A 16,963-nucleotide genomic window follows, 5' to 3' on the forward strand; every position below is an offset into this window, starting at 1 on the left:
CATATATATCACCACCTCTTGAAAAGAAAAACGTTCATTTACATGTTTGTCTATCCTGGGTTTTTCCTCTCAGCTAGAAGAGCATGATAAAGCTCTGCGTATCCTCGTGCACAAGCTGAAGGATTTTGGTGCAGCTGAAAACTATTGCCTTCTCAACTCAGATGGGAAGGATCCGTCTTATCGCAAACGACTCTTTCATATTCTTCTCAGTGTTTACCTAGATCCTAGCTTTGAGTAAGTTGTAGTTATCTTACTGTTAAATTGTAATTACTTTGTCCAGTTACATCCTACCACTTGAAATAATGTCTTGGTATCTAGAACCTGAAATCTCTTGTATTTTGGGGAAGGGGTGGGTGGGGGCATAGCCCAGTGGTAAAAGCGCTCACCTTATGCACGTTTGGTCTGGGATCAATCTTCGTTAGCTGGCCCATTATGCTATTTCTTATTGCAGCCAGTGCACCATGACTGGTACATCAAAGGTCGTGGTATGTGCTATCCTGTCTATGGGATGATGCATATAAAAGATCTCTTGCTGCTAATCGAAAAGAGTAGCCCATGAAGTGGCGACAGCGGGTTTCCTCTCTCAATATCCGTGTGATCCTTAACCATATGCCTGACGTCATATAACCTTAAATAAAATGTGTTGAGAGCGTTGTTAAATAAAACATTTCTTTCTTTCTTTCCATTGCTGCTTGTGGAAAAATGTAGCAGATTTCCTCTAAGATTACCAAATGTTTAACATCCAGTAGCCGATGATTAATAAATCAATGTGTTCTAGTGGTCTCTTTAAACAAAAACTTTAATTGTATTGTATTTTGAAACTGCTCTGTGGTAGATCATGCATTTTTTTTAAAGTACTACAAAAGGATTAAATATGGTAATATCAGTATAGTAATACGGTATCTTAAATGGATCCCCATAATATAACTTAGGGGAGTAATTAATCACTTTCCTCAATTGTTTTTATAGTGAGGTCTGCTCTGTTATAAATAATATATTTTAGGTTGTGTGTGCTGCTAACTAGTGAACAATGTGGCTGTTTATTTCAGACGTAAGGATACGCTGGTGGCCCCGGCTGTAGCTCTGCTCAATAGCAATGTGGCCGATTTTGACACTGTCAAGGTAGGGAAGCTTGAACAACTTGCAGCACTACAAATGGTAGCTTACGTTCATTTAGTAATCTCCTAGCGGTACAACCGGAGTGGAGTATAGGTTTCATCTGCATCCTTTTGTCTATCTTTCTGTCTATCTGTCCGTTTGTCCAACATAGTTTTCCAGACTTTTTTCCTTCGGTCCATACTTCTGTCTGTCCTACATATTGATTTCCAGATTTTTTTTCCCACAATGCTTCAAGATATTGAGCTGAAATTTTTTTTTACAACTTTATTATGTACTGTTACAGACAAGTTTGAAATTCGTGGTGATTTATCCATTGTTGGCAGAGTTATGGTTCTTGAATTTAGAAGATATAAAAAAAAGAAATCCAGACTTTTTTGCAATACCTCGAGATATTGAGCTAAAATTTTGTAAATAGCTTTATCATGTATTGATACAAATCAAGTTTGACTTTCATGGTGATTTACCCATTTTATGACAAATATAGCCCTTGAACTCAGTAATAGGACAAAACATGCATTTTTAACAAATCAAAACCAAATGTCAATGATAAACAGAAAAGATTTTTAAAATTTGAGTGTTTTGTCATGCTTTTTTAATTTACCATTTTATTACCATTAACTAGATGTTCATATCAATTGCATATTCTTTACATCATGAGGTTTTGTGTTGTGGTAAATACCCGGTATAAAAATTACAAAAAAAACTTTTTGAACATGACAAAGACAACATATTACACGAATGAAGTCATGAATTTTGTATGTTCTACAGCAAAAATCTTGCTTGTTTAGCTTGAGCATATTAAAAGCTAGACATAAAGTTGATTTCCCCACTTGCCATGTCCAGTTTCAAGATAAAAATAATAACAGCTTAATGACATGTTATCGGCTTTATCCTGCGAAAGTAAAAATGGGGAATTTTCTAAACCTTTGCCAAGGAGAATTCCCCATTCATCATTATCCTCTTTTATTGGCTATTTTTCCATTGAAATCTTTTCCCAAAGTATGTAGTATCCTGTCATTGGGAAAAGTTTATATAAAATACCTCTGGTTTGTAGTTGGTCAGTGTATGCTTTATGGCAGCAGCAGGTTTTGTTTGTCATTTTCTCTAATATATTGCAGTGTCAGACATTCTTTCATTATATTTTTCTAAAGGACTGCAGTCATGTTAAATATTTCTCAGTGCTCCCTTTCTTCTGTAAGTGAACAAGATACATCAAAGTTTGACTGTTTTTATGGAGAAACTGTTCATGTTTCAGGTTTTACAGCTCCTACCAGAAAACTGGTCAGTCGGGCTGCTGTCTCAGTTTCTGACACGAGCCGTCAGGAAGAGTATGCACTCCTGTCGACTCTCAAGAATAGAACGCATGATGGCAAGGGGAGAGAATTTAAATGTGAAGGAAATGTGTATAGAATTGCAGCGAGAACCTATAGGCATGAATGATGATAGGTAAGTGATTTTTAAAAAAGAGAAAGTAAGTTCAGAATTAAGCCACAAACAGGATATGTCAGCCATTTAATCAGTGTGTTCATTAACAGGTAGAAGGCGTCAATGTTTGGCAACTATTGCTGCCGCTATCGCCACCTATTTTTCATGCTGATAGTTATAAAGTTCTACATTCAGTAAATTTTAGTCTACTTTTCTCTAACAGTCGCCTATTTTCAAAGATAATGAACACTGATAATTATATTAAAAATAGGCCAGAAAATAGTTAAAAGTGCATTCTTAAAGTTGCAAGTGCCATATTTTGTAATTTTTATGTGTTTGTGATAACGAACTACAAATGAATCAATCCTACATCTAATCTTTTAATAATTAACCCAAAAATATCACAGTTATAATATATTGCCACTTGGCATAAATAATAGTTTCTTTGAGAATCCTTCGAGAAAAATGGAAAATACAGAGAAAATATTCATTACATATCCATTAAAGATATCTCTAAACCAAATAACATATAGCAGGGTCAGTATTCGAGGTGCACCGAAGTTTTGATAAAGCAATTAATTATAATACCACCAGTCCTGCAATTGGTAATAAATGTGAGTGTTTATTTTCAAATTATTATTTTTGGATCTTACCACTAAGTCAAGTAAAACTAAGTACTATAATTTTGTGCAAAACTTGGGGAGTTGTAAAAATATCCGGTTATATCGAAAATGAGCTATAAAAGGTTCAATTTTCTTTAGTTAATGCTTTGTGGGAGGGGTTGGAGTATTCATAATTTGGTTGTCATATTGCATAACTATCTTGTTGCATACTAGTAGGCCTGTGGAGGGGAAGTATGACATAGAATGCAGCCTACTAAATATTAAGAAAATAACCAGTTTTATAATGCTAATAAATAAATATAAACACGAAAAGCAATGCATTACTTTGCCAAATAAATTTATTTCTCAGTTATGTCCATTACCACATTTAATGAAGCTACCCACTACCCACTTGAGATTTGTAGTGAGATTCCGACTCTAACCCCTATGCTCAAACTTATTCCGGCTCAAACTTATTCCGGCTATAACACACACACGTTGAAGCTGGATATTGGACTGGCATATTAAATACTTATCCTGTCCTATCCTGTATATCAGATGTTTTTCAAAGCATAATGTAAAGCATTGGAAGGAAATGGTTTATTTAACGACGCACTCCACACATTTTATTTACGGTTATATGGCGTCGGACATAATATTTGGTTACGGACTACACAGATATTGAGAGAGGAAACCCGCTGTCGCCACTTCATGAGCTACACTTTTCAATTAACAGCAAGGGATCTTTTATATGCACCATCCCACAGACAGGATAACACATACCACAGCCTTTGATATGCCAGTCGTGGTGCACTGGCTGGAGTGAGAAATAGCCCGATGGGGATCAATCCCAGACCGACCGCGCATCAAGCGAATGCTTTACCACTGGTCTACGTTCCGCCTCTGTAAAGCATTGGAGTATAACATTAGGTGATCTTATCTATTAAAGTTGCAGACCCTAGTTTCAACTCTTGAAAATGGACACCAGGTTTGGTTTTTCTACAAACCTGTAACACACTTGGATAAAGTTACAGCTGAGTAAAACAAAGAGTCTGCGACGTTAAAATGTAGAAATAGCGATAAAAATAGACTGGACTTCGTCTCCGTAACCATTACTTCTCAGCGGTATGTGCATTTTTTTTAAATATGAAAAATGCACTTTGTGGTATTAGAAACACCAGGATGACCAAAAACACTTCGAATGTATGGAAATGGATAGTATAAACAATAAAAACTAAGTAATGTCTTGATTTCAAGTATTAGAAATGGCTCTAATAGTAAAAAATATGCTGTAGTGTTTTAAAATTCGGATCAGTTAAGTACATGCATCTAAGTTCCAGTTTAGGAATTTGTCTGTTAGTAGTCTCAACACCACTTATTTTATATTTGATTACAAATGGAATGGTTTAATTAAGTTCCAGACAATGTTAATAACTCAGTGATCTCATTGACAAAGTAACTAAGATCCAGACAATGTGATCTCGTTGGTCAGATGACTAAGATCGAGAAATGTTTTATAACTTGGTGATCTCATTGACCAAGTAACTAAGATCCAGACAGTGTTAATATCACCATGATCTTATTAACCAAATGACAGAGATCCAAACAATCTTTATAAGTCAGTGATCTGATTGACCAAGTGACTGAGATCCAGATAATGTTTATAAATGTGATCTTATTGATCAAGTGACTGAGATCCAGATAATGTTTATAACTGTGATCTTATTGACCAAGTGACTGAGATCCAGATAATGTTTATAACTGTGATCTTATTGACCAAGTGACTAAGATCCAGATAATGTTTATAACTGTGATCTTATTGACCAAGTGACTAAGATCCAGATAATGTTTATAACTGTGATCTTATTGACCAAGTGACTAAGATCCAGATAATGTTTATAACTGTGATCTTATTGATCAAGTGACTAAGATCCAGATAATGTTTATAACTCAGTTATCTCAATGACCAAGTGATTTTGATCTTGACAATATTTATAGAACTCTATGATCTGATTAACCAAATGACTAAGATCCAGACAGTGTGACTCAGCCTTACTGACCAAGTGACTAAGATCCAGACAGTGTTTATAACGTTACTATGATCTCATTAACCAAGTGACTAAGATCCAGACCAGACATTGTTTATTTATAATTCTGTGATTTCAATGAACAAGCAGCTGAGTGCCAGATATTGTTTTTGTGATCTCACTGTCCAAGCATCTAAATATTAGACTCAATTTGTAACTCAGTGACCTCACTGAGAGAGACTGGCCATCAGTGGCGTCATGGTAGGCCATCGGTCTACAGGCTGGTAGGTACTGGGTTTGCATCCCAGTCGAGGCATGGGATTTTTAATCCAGATACCGACTCCAAACCCTGAGTGAGTGCTACGCAAGGCTCAATGGGTAGGTGTAAACCACTTGCACCGACCAGTGATCCATAACTGGTTCAACAAAGGCCATGGTTTGTGCTATCCTACCTGTGGGAAGCGCAAATAAAAGATCCCTTGCTGCCTGTCGTAAAAGAGTAGCCTATGTGGCGACAGCGGGTTTCTTCTCAAAATCTGTGTGGTCCCTAACCATATGTCTGACGCCATATAACCGTAAATAAAATGTGTTGAGTGCATCGTTAAATAAAACATTTCTTTCTTTCTTTCACTGAGAGAGTGACCCAGTGATGGTGTGCCACACACCAATTGAAACACCTATGTATTATGCATACAACTCTTACAATTGGCCTCCACAAGCCTGCTCCAATTTTCGCAAACTGTATTTGGGACAAATGAAAATATTTAAATCCCTCAAATTTACTTATGTGGGCCGCAGCTCTCCTCATAAGCATAAGTTGACTGTATGAGCTCTGTCCAGTGTGGTCATTATCACCTGATCATTATTCAAGGTAAACATTGTGATGACATACTTTGCAAGTTAGCACGATTTCAACTGAGGCAGGAGCTTTGTGTTGTTGGTCAAACAGGTGGATTGAGTTTCAGATGAACAAACATACGTTTACTCAGCAGCCTGCTTCTGGCTGTGTCTTTGTATATGTGGAGTCATACCAATTGTGTCGGGGAAATATTGTCTGGTGCTACGTTTTGTAATGTTGACTAATGGTATCAGACTGTTTGTACCATTGTTAATAATCCTTGTCATGTAAAATAGACGGCTCTGCCACTCACAAAATGCAAATTTTAGGAACATTTGGTAAAGAAATTACAGTACAGTACTTTTATAACGAACCGGAAGGGACCATGATAGTCTATATAACAGCAGTAGTTTGTTGTACACATTTGCATAAGTTGGTCATTAATGTATAGGTAGATAAAACAGGACTTTATGATCAGTTCATTCTGTGAAGTAGTTCGTTTTTGAGCACGTTCGTTATAAGTGTACTTTATTGTAATGTAATAATTGATTTTTTTGTGTGGAAAATAACAGTGGGTTTTGCATTTTTTAAGATAATTTGGTGAAATGTTTTGCTCACCCAGAGAAAGCTGAAAATGCAGTATACAATGAAAGCTTTTGGTTAGAACTGGATTTTAGAACATATTAGTGTATATCATCATATACCTCAACAATTGGTTCACATGGGGTGAGGGTGATCATGTGGGAATCATTTTCTTTTTATACATATGTCAATAGTTAGTTCTCAAGTTATATTCAGTTTTGCCTTTATTAACACATTCCATACCATTTGCTGAATATTCTGTTATTTGTGGAGAATTAAGTCAAATGTTTTTCTTCTGTCCTTTTATCTCTTGAGTGAATCATGGCCAAACATGAAATCATCATTCAATAGCACTGTAAAAAAAAAAAAAAAAAAATTATTATTTTAATGCCATTGTCACAAAATTGGCATTCTCCAGCCGTAAAAAAAAATCAAATATGATCATGCCATGCTCACAACATCTGTGAATTCCATTCCATTGCAGGCCATATGAAACATGGTTAAAAAAACAACAACCCAAAAACAAGTGTTCTAGGAGTTCTGCTAAGTGAAAGCAATATAATATATGTCCAATACTGAGCCCAATTTTTTTTCTTATCTCTTAAGTTCAAGGGCAGTAACTCTTGGAATTATCATGAACGTCAAACTTGATCTGTAACTGTACATGTTAAAGCTATACACAACATATCAGCTCAATATCTTGCAGCAGTGCAAAAAAAAAATCATCTGAAAAGATATGTGGGACAGAATGACGGACGAATGCATGGGTGGACAGATGGAAAGACGAACAGATAGACAAATGCAGAATTTTTAATTATTATTCCTCCCCACCACTGCCCCTTTTCCTCCTCCTGGCAACTCCTCCTATCTTTCAACTTCCTTTGCTGTCCACCTCCACATCCCAGTCCTGGGACAAATGCAGAATTTACCTATAGTCCTTTCCAGTTGGACGGATAGGTACTAAAAATGCAAACGCAGTAGTCAGCTGTGTGTCACTCATGCATCTTCTCTGCATCATTCAATTTGTTACGTGGCCAATGCACCTGGTACACTGACATCATTGCTCACTGCAGTCTATATATATATAGCTTACATCACAAAACATGAATGGCTTTACTTTAGTGTCTCGTGAATAAATGTCTACTTATTGTATTTTGTCTCTTTTCAGGATGTGTGCAGTGTGTAACAGAGGTTTCAGTGACCCAACGTTTGTGCGCTACCCCAATGGAGTTGTGACTCATGTGCACTGTGCCAAAAACAAATACGTCTGCCCAGTGACGGGCAAACTCTTTAGTACTAGAGTTAAAAAAGTGGACGTCGAATCACACAAATGATCCTGGTGGATGGTAGGGCGTTTCAAAATGTTGGAGATTTGCAGGCAAATTGTTTGAGCAAAGTGAAGAACTTGGAAATGTTATCTATTGTCATTTTCATTAGACGGTGAAGTTAGGGCATTTACTGTTTTTTTCAACAACAAAAAATGGAAGTGAATGGATTGTTAATTGTTAACTGATCAAATGATTGACTCGGTGTTGTTGAAACTGGTGCAGCAGTAGCATGTTCGGGATAGTGGGCAATCGTACGATGTATTCAAAACTGTATTCTTGAAGGACTGAGAATGCCTTCTCATCACACCACCAGCAAATGTAGTGTGGACCTTGAGAACAGAATCACATTTAGTGTTGGGAATCGGTTGGCATTTCATCATCGACCATCAGTTACAATGGGTTTGCACCAGCCGATCAGCTTCTAATTACGCAGTTGATTGAAATTAAACAAACATAAGAAATTTTTGATTTATAAGGATCATGCACCTATTGTCTTCATCACCGAAATAGACAACACAAATCGCCAATTTTATTTTTATTAACTAATTAATATCTGTCTTTTTTATCTTTATGTATACATGAAAACAAATATAGGTGCCATCATCTAAACTGGAGGAATAGTTACAGTTAACATTTTCCCACACAATCGATTATCGATTTTTGTAATCGATCATCACATTGGTCAAGCAAAACCGATCAATTTTCAATTATAATCGATCATTTGGAACATCACTACAATCATTCGAAAAGTTTAGGTTTAGGAACACATTTTCTAGCACCAGAACAGAGTTTTGAAGACATGCCTCAGTGTTCACGATTGATTCAGTATAGTGTTTATTGAGCTGACTGTAAGAAGCGCTCATTGTCCCCCAACATACGACACTGGTTAACCACAAATTAGGGACAGACATGGCTGATGCAAGGCCACCCACTTTATTTATTCTGCCAAAAAAAGAAGCGGCAAGCATATATATTTTTATATTTGATGTGCAAGTGTTCAGAAAGTACTAGTGAGCTTACTAGTTGCGAGTAAAAATTCTGATGGGTGAATTGAAAAATAAACCACTAGTCCAACTGATGTCCTTTTTCAGAAAAACAAATCTGTACAGATTTCCGTATTTGTTCCTCAACTCCTTGTTGTTTGTTCAGTACAGAATGAATGAATCTGTATGTCAGTGAAATGTAATTTAGTTTTAACTTTCTTAATGCAGTGTATGAAATTGTGTAACTTGAGACTGTAACTTTAACAAAGCTATAGCTTTAACCTAAAGCATATTTTAAACCGATTTAAGTATGTGTCGAAGGGTGGGGTGGGGAATAATGAAGTCGTATGGATCCTCAGTTGCTGCTGGTTTTCACTGGTTTAAGTGTATTGAAGAAACACGCTGCTGTTAAATGGGTGGTTTATACGTTTAAACTGCAAGACATTAAGTATAACGGCCTTTGATTAAAGGGACATACCCTAGTTTCAATCCGTGAAAATTAACACTAAGTTCAGTTAATCTACAAACCTGTAACACATTTGGATTAAGTTACAATTGAGTGAAACGTGAGTCTGTGACTTTGAAATGGTGAAATACCTTCTGAAAATAGACTAAAACTGTACTCCATAGCTGTTACTTCTCAGACACACGTGCATTTAAAAACAAAAATAGAAATGCATTTTGTGAAAAACACTTCGAATGTACGAAAATGGATAATCTAAACAATAAAATCTTAAGTAAAGTATGATTTCAGTTATCAAAAACGGTTCTAATAGTAAAAAATATGTCTTAGTGTTTTAAGACTAGCGTATGTCTCTTTAAGCAGACATAGTTGAGTTCAGTCAGAAAAGCTGTTCTAACTGAATAGTTAAACAGTTTATAATCATTGAAATCAACTGTGCTGAGTTTACTGCCATAGTTACATGCTTTTGCCAATTGAACCTTTTAACAGCTAAAATTAGGTACCGGTATTACATTTGCTCATTTAACAATTAAAATTAGATTTAAATACGTTTTCTCATTTAGAATATCATTCTTTATATATTCAAGGTATTTTTGGTTATTTTAATATTTGTGGTAGTTAAAGGTAGGGTCAACCCAAACAAGAGCCTTATGTGTTGGAAAGATGCATACCCGGACCACCAACACATACTGACACTTTAGCAAATGAAAAACACGTAATTTTAGAGTTAATAAAAAACAATGATTATTCCTGCTAACTGGGGGCAGCCATTTTGTTTCGTTTTTGTGACGTCTGGTGGGATAGCTTGGGGCGAAGTGACGTCAGCTCCTGACCATCTACTGTATGTACAGTGTAAACAAAAGCAGTAATTTTCGACAAGGCGCTTCTCTTTGATCAACCTGACTTGTAAAACAGCATAAATGACGTAATAATATAATAAACTATTTAACTAAATATATTTCAAGTTACATTAACAGAACAAAATGGGGTTATAGTATTTTCTCTGTTAAATAATCCAAAGGAAAAATGTACACTATTACGCCTATTGATATGCTACGTTGGAGCAAAAACGACAACCCACGATACACAAGTCGGCAAGTGATAATTTTCTTTTCTTTGGGACTACGTAATTGGTCAGTTCTGTGCTTGTAGATGAAAAAGTCTACTTAATCAATAGTTTTACAGAACTATTTACAGTAATAATCCATGTCCATTACAATTTTAAGGGCGACAGGTAATATTCCACAATACCGGTATGTATTTTGTGTCTAGACAGCGTCAATTAATTGGCTCGTCTGGTTACCAATCAAATACACACCTGCCAATCAGAAATCACAGGTAGAAGCAACTAACAGCATAGACCAATTAACTAAGAAAACACTCCGTGTATCATTTCTGTACGTAGGTTAATGCATGGGAAAAACATTGTTAATTGTTTCGACTTAAAAATAATATATATAGTGCTGGATATACTTACTGTTGGCTTACTGGGATGTGTATTATTACAGAACATTGCAATGTATGACTATTTATTATCCAGCAAAAACCAGGTAGATTGTGTTTTTCTAGTTCTAAGGCTCATTTCTGATGTGACGCGTTAAGTATTACGTAACCACCAGCTCGCCAGAGGGCGTACTCACTGAGATGGTACAAAATGGCTGCGCCCGTTATATATAATAGTCGTCACATTTAACCATTTTATTAATTAACTATACGATTATACGTGTTGATATTAAGCAATAATGTGCATTATATATCGTTAAATATGCATACCAGGCCAAATGCCTTAATTGTCCTCTCCTTTAAAACTGAAAAAAAAATTGGGAAAATAAATTAAATGAAGTTTGAGCTATTTATAATAATCCGAAACACATTGAATACAAAGTCGATGATAGTTTAAAGAAGAAAAAAGTATTTAATTTTTGTCCTCAAAAGGCTCTGTTAGTCAGAAACTTGTTAACAATAGCTGTAAACTTGGAGCAAATACTTTGAGGTCAAAAAAAGATAAAAACGAAGAAGAGTTGGTCTTGTCATTCAATAAGATAGCAGAAACTTCTCGGAACAAAAAATATAATGAAAGTCCTAAAACTTTTTAACATTAGAAAGTTTGGAACACTGTTATAGAAAGAAAAAAAAAGTTAGAAAAAACACCTAAATCGATAGCATTCCTGTGACCCATCACATTTCAGGCGAGCACTCTACATCGGAACTACATCCCACCCTCTGGTGTTTCAATGACTGGTATGTGTTGCCCTGCCTTTGCGAAAGAGCATACAAAGATACCTTGCAGCTATTCAGAGAGGAGGGGCGAGATTTAGCTCGGTTGAGTTCTCGCTTGAGATGGTTGCCTCGCAGGATCAAACCACTTTGATGGATCCATTAAGCCGATAGGGTTTTTTCTCATTCCAACCAGTGCAACACAACTGTACAAAGGCAGTGGTATGTGCTTTCCTGTCTGTGGGAAAGTGTATATAAAATATTCCTTGCTATTAATGTAAAAATGTAGCAGGTTTCTTCTCTTAGGACTAAATGTAAAAAATTAACAAACGTTTGACATCCAATAGCCAATAAATCAATGTGCTCTAGTGGTGTCATTAAATAAAACAAACTTTAAACTATTCAGAGCAAATAGCCAATGTGTTGGCAGTATCTAGACCACAAGTTCTAACAGTCGTATATTAAACACCAAATAGCCCTGGTTTAAAATGTGCTGAGGTGTCTTTAAACAAACATTCCTTTCCTTCCCGATGTTGAATATTAACTCTGGAAGTAGATCGGGTTTGTTGGATAAGAGTTTTGTTGGGAGTAAAAGAACAAACCATATCATTTCAACCCCTAAAAGTTGCACAAGATTTGTATTGTTTTATTGGGATTTTAGTATATTAATTTTTTTTAATGATGTATTAGCAGAGCTGGTTCTTGAATATTAATTATTCGTGTAACATTGTTAACTAGTGCTTCGGTTAAGATACTGTCTTGTACAGTTTTAATTGCATGGTCGTTAGGTCATCTGTTAAAAAATATTTGTTATAAGTTGGTTTTTCTGTAACCTGAGTCTGTCCTAAGTCAGGTCACTGGCCATGCAGAGATCGGACCTGAGGCAGACGTGCCTGAAACCTCTGTGGTATAGGGGCATGTTTATAGGTTTCAGAGTCAGTCTATAACCTGAGTCTGTCCTAAGTCAGGTCACTGGCCATGTAGAGATCGGACCTGAGGCAGACGTGCCTGAAACCTCTGTGGTATAGAGGCATGTTAATAGGGTTCCCAGTCAGTCTATAACCTGAGTCTGTCCTAAGTCAGGACACTGGCCATGCAGAGATCCGACCTGAGACAGACGTGCCTGAAACCTCTAAACATGCCCCTATACCACATAGGGTTCCCAGTCGGTCTATAACCTGAGTCTGTCCTAAGTCAGGACACTGGCCATGCAGACGTGCCTGAAACCTCTGTGGTATAGGGGCATGTTAATAGGGTTCCGAGTCGGTCTATAACCTGAGTTATTTCAGTTTGTTGCTTTTGAAGTTTTTGAAATATGATATATGGGGGGAAAAGGATGCAGGGTAGAGACAATTAAATGGTTGGGGTTTTGGGGTGGGGTGGGGGGGGGGGTTATGTACCTGTGACACTGAAAAACTTGAGTGGAACAAAGAAGTAACAATTGATTATAATAATATTTAACAATAGTATTAGCTGTTAAAAGCATAATATTAATACTTGAGTATGCTGTTTATAATATGTCATTATGAATTATTAACTTTTTATACTTGAGTTCTATTTTATGTTTATTTATAATTTTGTTTAGGTTTTAAAATACAGAAGATATTTTTTTACCAGCATTTTTGTATGACATGAAATAGATTGTTAACTCTTTCATGGCAATACAAATTGTCTCTGTAAAGTGTAAAGTTATGAACAAAATATTTTTTGTTCATAAAATATTTATTGAATGAAGCTTAATTATTCTTAAGAGGCTGAACCAGGAAATACATGTATTGGGAGGGACAGGAACAAAGGCCACAATGAAAGTTTTTTTAAAGCAAAAAAAATAAGGAAACACTAGTCTATCATGGCCCATTACAGTGTAAAGAACTGTGCAAAAACACAAATATCACAGAATTTTACGGATACTGAATTTTACTCAAAACTTCAATTTTGTGCTGTATTGGCCATTCTCAAAGAGAATGTTACACCCCTGCACCACGGTGAGGTTACAGCACACGCAGGGGTAATTGTCCTGAGTTTTTCCTACGGTATTTCTGACTAATAGAGATGTTTAATACATTTGATGCATCTTCTTCTTTAGAATATCAACATAGTAGCCATGTTTCTGGTAATCATAAAGTTTATAGTAGCTCAAAATGGATTTTATCTCTCAATAATTTCATACATATAACAAATATATATTGGGAAATAAAATAAACATTGAGCTGCTACAAACATAAGTAAGACCAGAAACACACTGGATATATACACATTATAATGTTCTAAACATAAAACTATTTTTTAATATTTCACTTTAATCATTAAAACTGCTCTATTAACCAGAAAACTTGTGACAGTCTCTTTAAATAGTCTAGACTTTATGGAGGCCTAAATCCAGAGTTTAAAAGATTTATGAGCCATGAGTCATGTCATAAAAATGTGTTAACCTTCTTTTGTTATTTATGAGCATAAAACATTCCATGATGGTGTAATGTTTTTTAGTATCCATGGAAACTCCAACCAAGCAGCTGAGAATAGTTACAGTTGTCTTAAAGAGGCTATCCTCAGTTTAATGTCATTGTTAACGGAGTCCAAACCAGTGCCCCACGACTAGTATATTAAAGGTTGTGGTATGTGCTGCCCTCCTCAGTTTAATGTCATTGTTAACGGAGTCCAAACCAGTGCCCCACGACTAGTATATTAAAGGTTGTGGTATGTGCTGCCCTCCTCAGTTTAATGTCATTGTTAACGGAGTCCAAACCAGTGCCCCACGACTAGTATATTAAAGGTTGTGGTATGTGCTGCCCTGCTCAGTTTAATGTCATTGTTAACGGAGTCCAAACCAGTGCCCCACGACTAGTATATTAAAGGTTGTGGTATGTGCTGCCCTCCTCAGTTTAATGTCATTGTTAACGGAGTCCAAACCAGTGCCCCACGACTAGTATATTAAAGGTTGTGGTATGTGCTGCCCTCCTCAGTTTAATGTCATTGTTAACGGAGTCCAAACCAGTGCCCCATGACTAGTATATTAAAGGTTGTGGTATGTGCTGCCCTGCTCAGTTTAATGTCATTGTTAACGGAGTCCAAACCAGGACATACCCTAGTTTTATCCTGTAAAAATTAACACTAAGTTTAGTTAATCTACAAACCTGTAACACATTTGGATAAAGTTACAATTGAGTGAAACATGAGTCTATGACTTTGAAATGGTGAAATACCCTCTAAAAATAGACTAAAACTGTTACTTCTCAGACGCATGTGCTTTTTTTAAAATATGAGAAATGCATTTTGTGATATTAAAAACACCAGGATGACCAAAAACACATTGAATGTATGGAAATTGATAATCTAAACAATAAAATCTAAGTAAAGTATGATTTAAGTTGTCAAAAACGGTTATAATAGCCAAAAATATGCCTTGGTGTTTAAAAACTAGGGTATGTCCCTTTAACCATCAGTGCCCCATGACTGGTATATTAAAGGCTGTGGTATGTGCTGTCCTGTTTGTGAGAAAGTGCATATAAAAAAGATCACTTTAAAAATGTAGTGGGTTTCTTCTGAAGACTGTTAATCCACTGGTTCCCTTTTGACCCAAACAGACAAAGTAATGTTTAATCATGTAGTGTTATTAACAAGAACCATAACATAGGATCACTTTTAAACAGATTTTAAAACATTATTATTTGGGATATATTAATTCCTATGTCCAACATTATCATGTCAATACTAAATCACATATATTTAAGTCAGTGACCTATATCTAATTATAGCTGATTGGGGTTTTTCTCATTCCAACCAGTGCACCACAACTGGACAAAGGCCATGGTAGGTGCTTTCCTGTCTGTGGGAAAGTGCATATAAAAGATCCCTTGCTGCATTAGAAAAAATGTGGCAGGTTACCAAATGTTTGATATCCAATAGCCCACGATTAATTAATCAATGTGCTCCAAAACAAACTTTTATATCTAATGATTTAATAACTCATACAGGTACCAGTATTAATTATTTAGTATTGCTTATTAGTTTGTTAGCTAAATAACTCCATATATCTCGTATTTAAAGGCTAAAGGTTAAAGGCTAAAGGCTAAAGGCTAAAGGTTACTTTGGAGAACATTCTTTAAATAAACAATAGATGTATTTAAATTATATTTCACTTCTTTCATTTTTTCATCCAGTGATAGTCTTATTTTATTTTTATGTGCAATCTTTTTCTTCTTGTTTTCAAGTTATCACCTGGAATCATCCTGGGTGTGAACCTCTGAGAGGCATGACATCTTTACTGTAATATAATAGTTTATTATCCAAATGGTTCAACATAACCAAGTTAATAATAATCATATGAAGCACACGTGTAATAACAAGTGTGATGACATAACATGACATTGCTTCTCCAATCCTAGTTCAGACTGTGCATTTGAAATATGACATCATTTCGTCGTCTCTTCCTAAATGTGGCTGAAACATTTTGAGTTGGGTCTTGTTATTCATAAAGAAAACAACAACAATAATATGGATAATAAAGAAATTATTACAATCGTGTGTGAGTCATCCTGATTTTACGCAACTCGTGTCAGGATTCACGTATACCATTGCTCTCGCTCAGGCAATACAAAAATCCTCACACTCATTTCGTAAAATCAGTACGACACACAAACTCGTATAATAATCTCGATATATATAATATAATGTCGTTATACAATGTCTACAGTATGCAATTTTATTTTGAGACACTAGGACTATTAGAAATATATGTGAATGAATGAATGAATGAATTGAGGTACATACTTTTCCTGTTTTGCATAGTTTATTTGGAGATACTAGGACTATTAGAAATATAGCAGATCTGTTAAAACTGATAATTTAGCAACAAGTTGTAGATAATCTGCAAATGTGCAATATAATGATACAAAAGCTGTAATTGTCAAACATATTTTACTTTAAAAATACATGGCTCTAAAAACATAACCACCCAAAAAACCAACATTGTGTGCTGCTTTTGGTTACAACTTATACTTTCTTGCTTTGAGTATTCCTTTGTAGTTTGTGTTGCCTCCAGCATCCACAGAAATTCAGGACAGTGTTATGATGTGCTCATTTGATGTGTGCCTGAATTGTAATTACCATAAATCCTTGAAACCCCTATAGTCCGTCCCAACCCCATAAATAAATCATTTCAGTTTGGTTGGACATAAGAAAAAGTAGAATTTTTTGGAAATAAAAAAAATAAAATACACCTATTTTTGTGTGCAATTTTGAAAAGAATTAGCTCAGAAATAAATAACTTGTAGTAAATTCCATAGTATGAAAAAAGGCGTTCCTTGTGGGATGGACTACAGGCTTATGTTTTTTTCGCAACACTCTGAGACCCAGCTTCTATTCAAGACTGGTCTCTAT

General features: G+C 35.6%; 1 protein-coding gene across 1 annotated transcript in view; it reads left to right on the top strand.

Moving 5' to 3' along the window:
• Positions 1 to 9,469, top strand: part of LOC121381207 (transforming growth factor-beta receptor-associated protein 1-like) — a 38,118-nt gene extending 28,649 nt beyond the window's left edge. The window contains exons 19-22 of the mRNA XM_041510405.1: positions 74 to 234; positions 1,050 to 1,122; positions 2,375 to 2,565; positions 7,762 to 9,469. Coding sequence (XP_041366339.1) covers positions 74 to 234; positions 1,050 to 1,122; positions 2,375 to 2,565; positions 7,762 to 7,927 — 591 coding nt within the window. The 3' untranslated portion in view covers positions 7,928 to 9,469. The remainder of the gene's footprint in view (positions 1 to 73; positions 235 to 1,049; positions 1,123 to 2,374; positions 2,566 to 7,761) is intronic.
• The last annotated feature ends 7,494 nt before the right edge of the window (positions 9,470 to 16,963 follow it).

The sequence above is a fragment of the Gigantopelta aegis genome, chromosome 9 (genome assembly GCF_016097555.1).
Source record: "Gigantopelta aegis isolate Gae_Host chromosome 9, Gae_host_genome, whole genome shotgun sequence".
Taxonomy (NCBI): domain Eukaryota; kingdom Metazoa; phylum Mollusca; class Gastropoda; order Neomphalida; family Peltospiridae; genus Gigantopelta; species Gigantopelta aegis.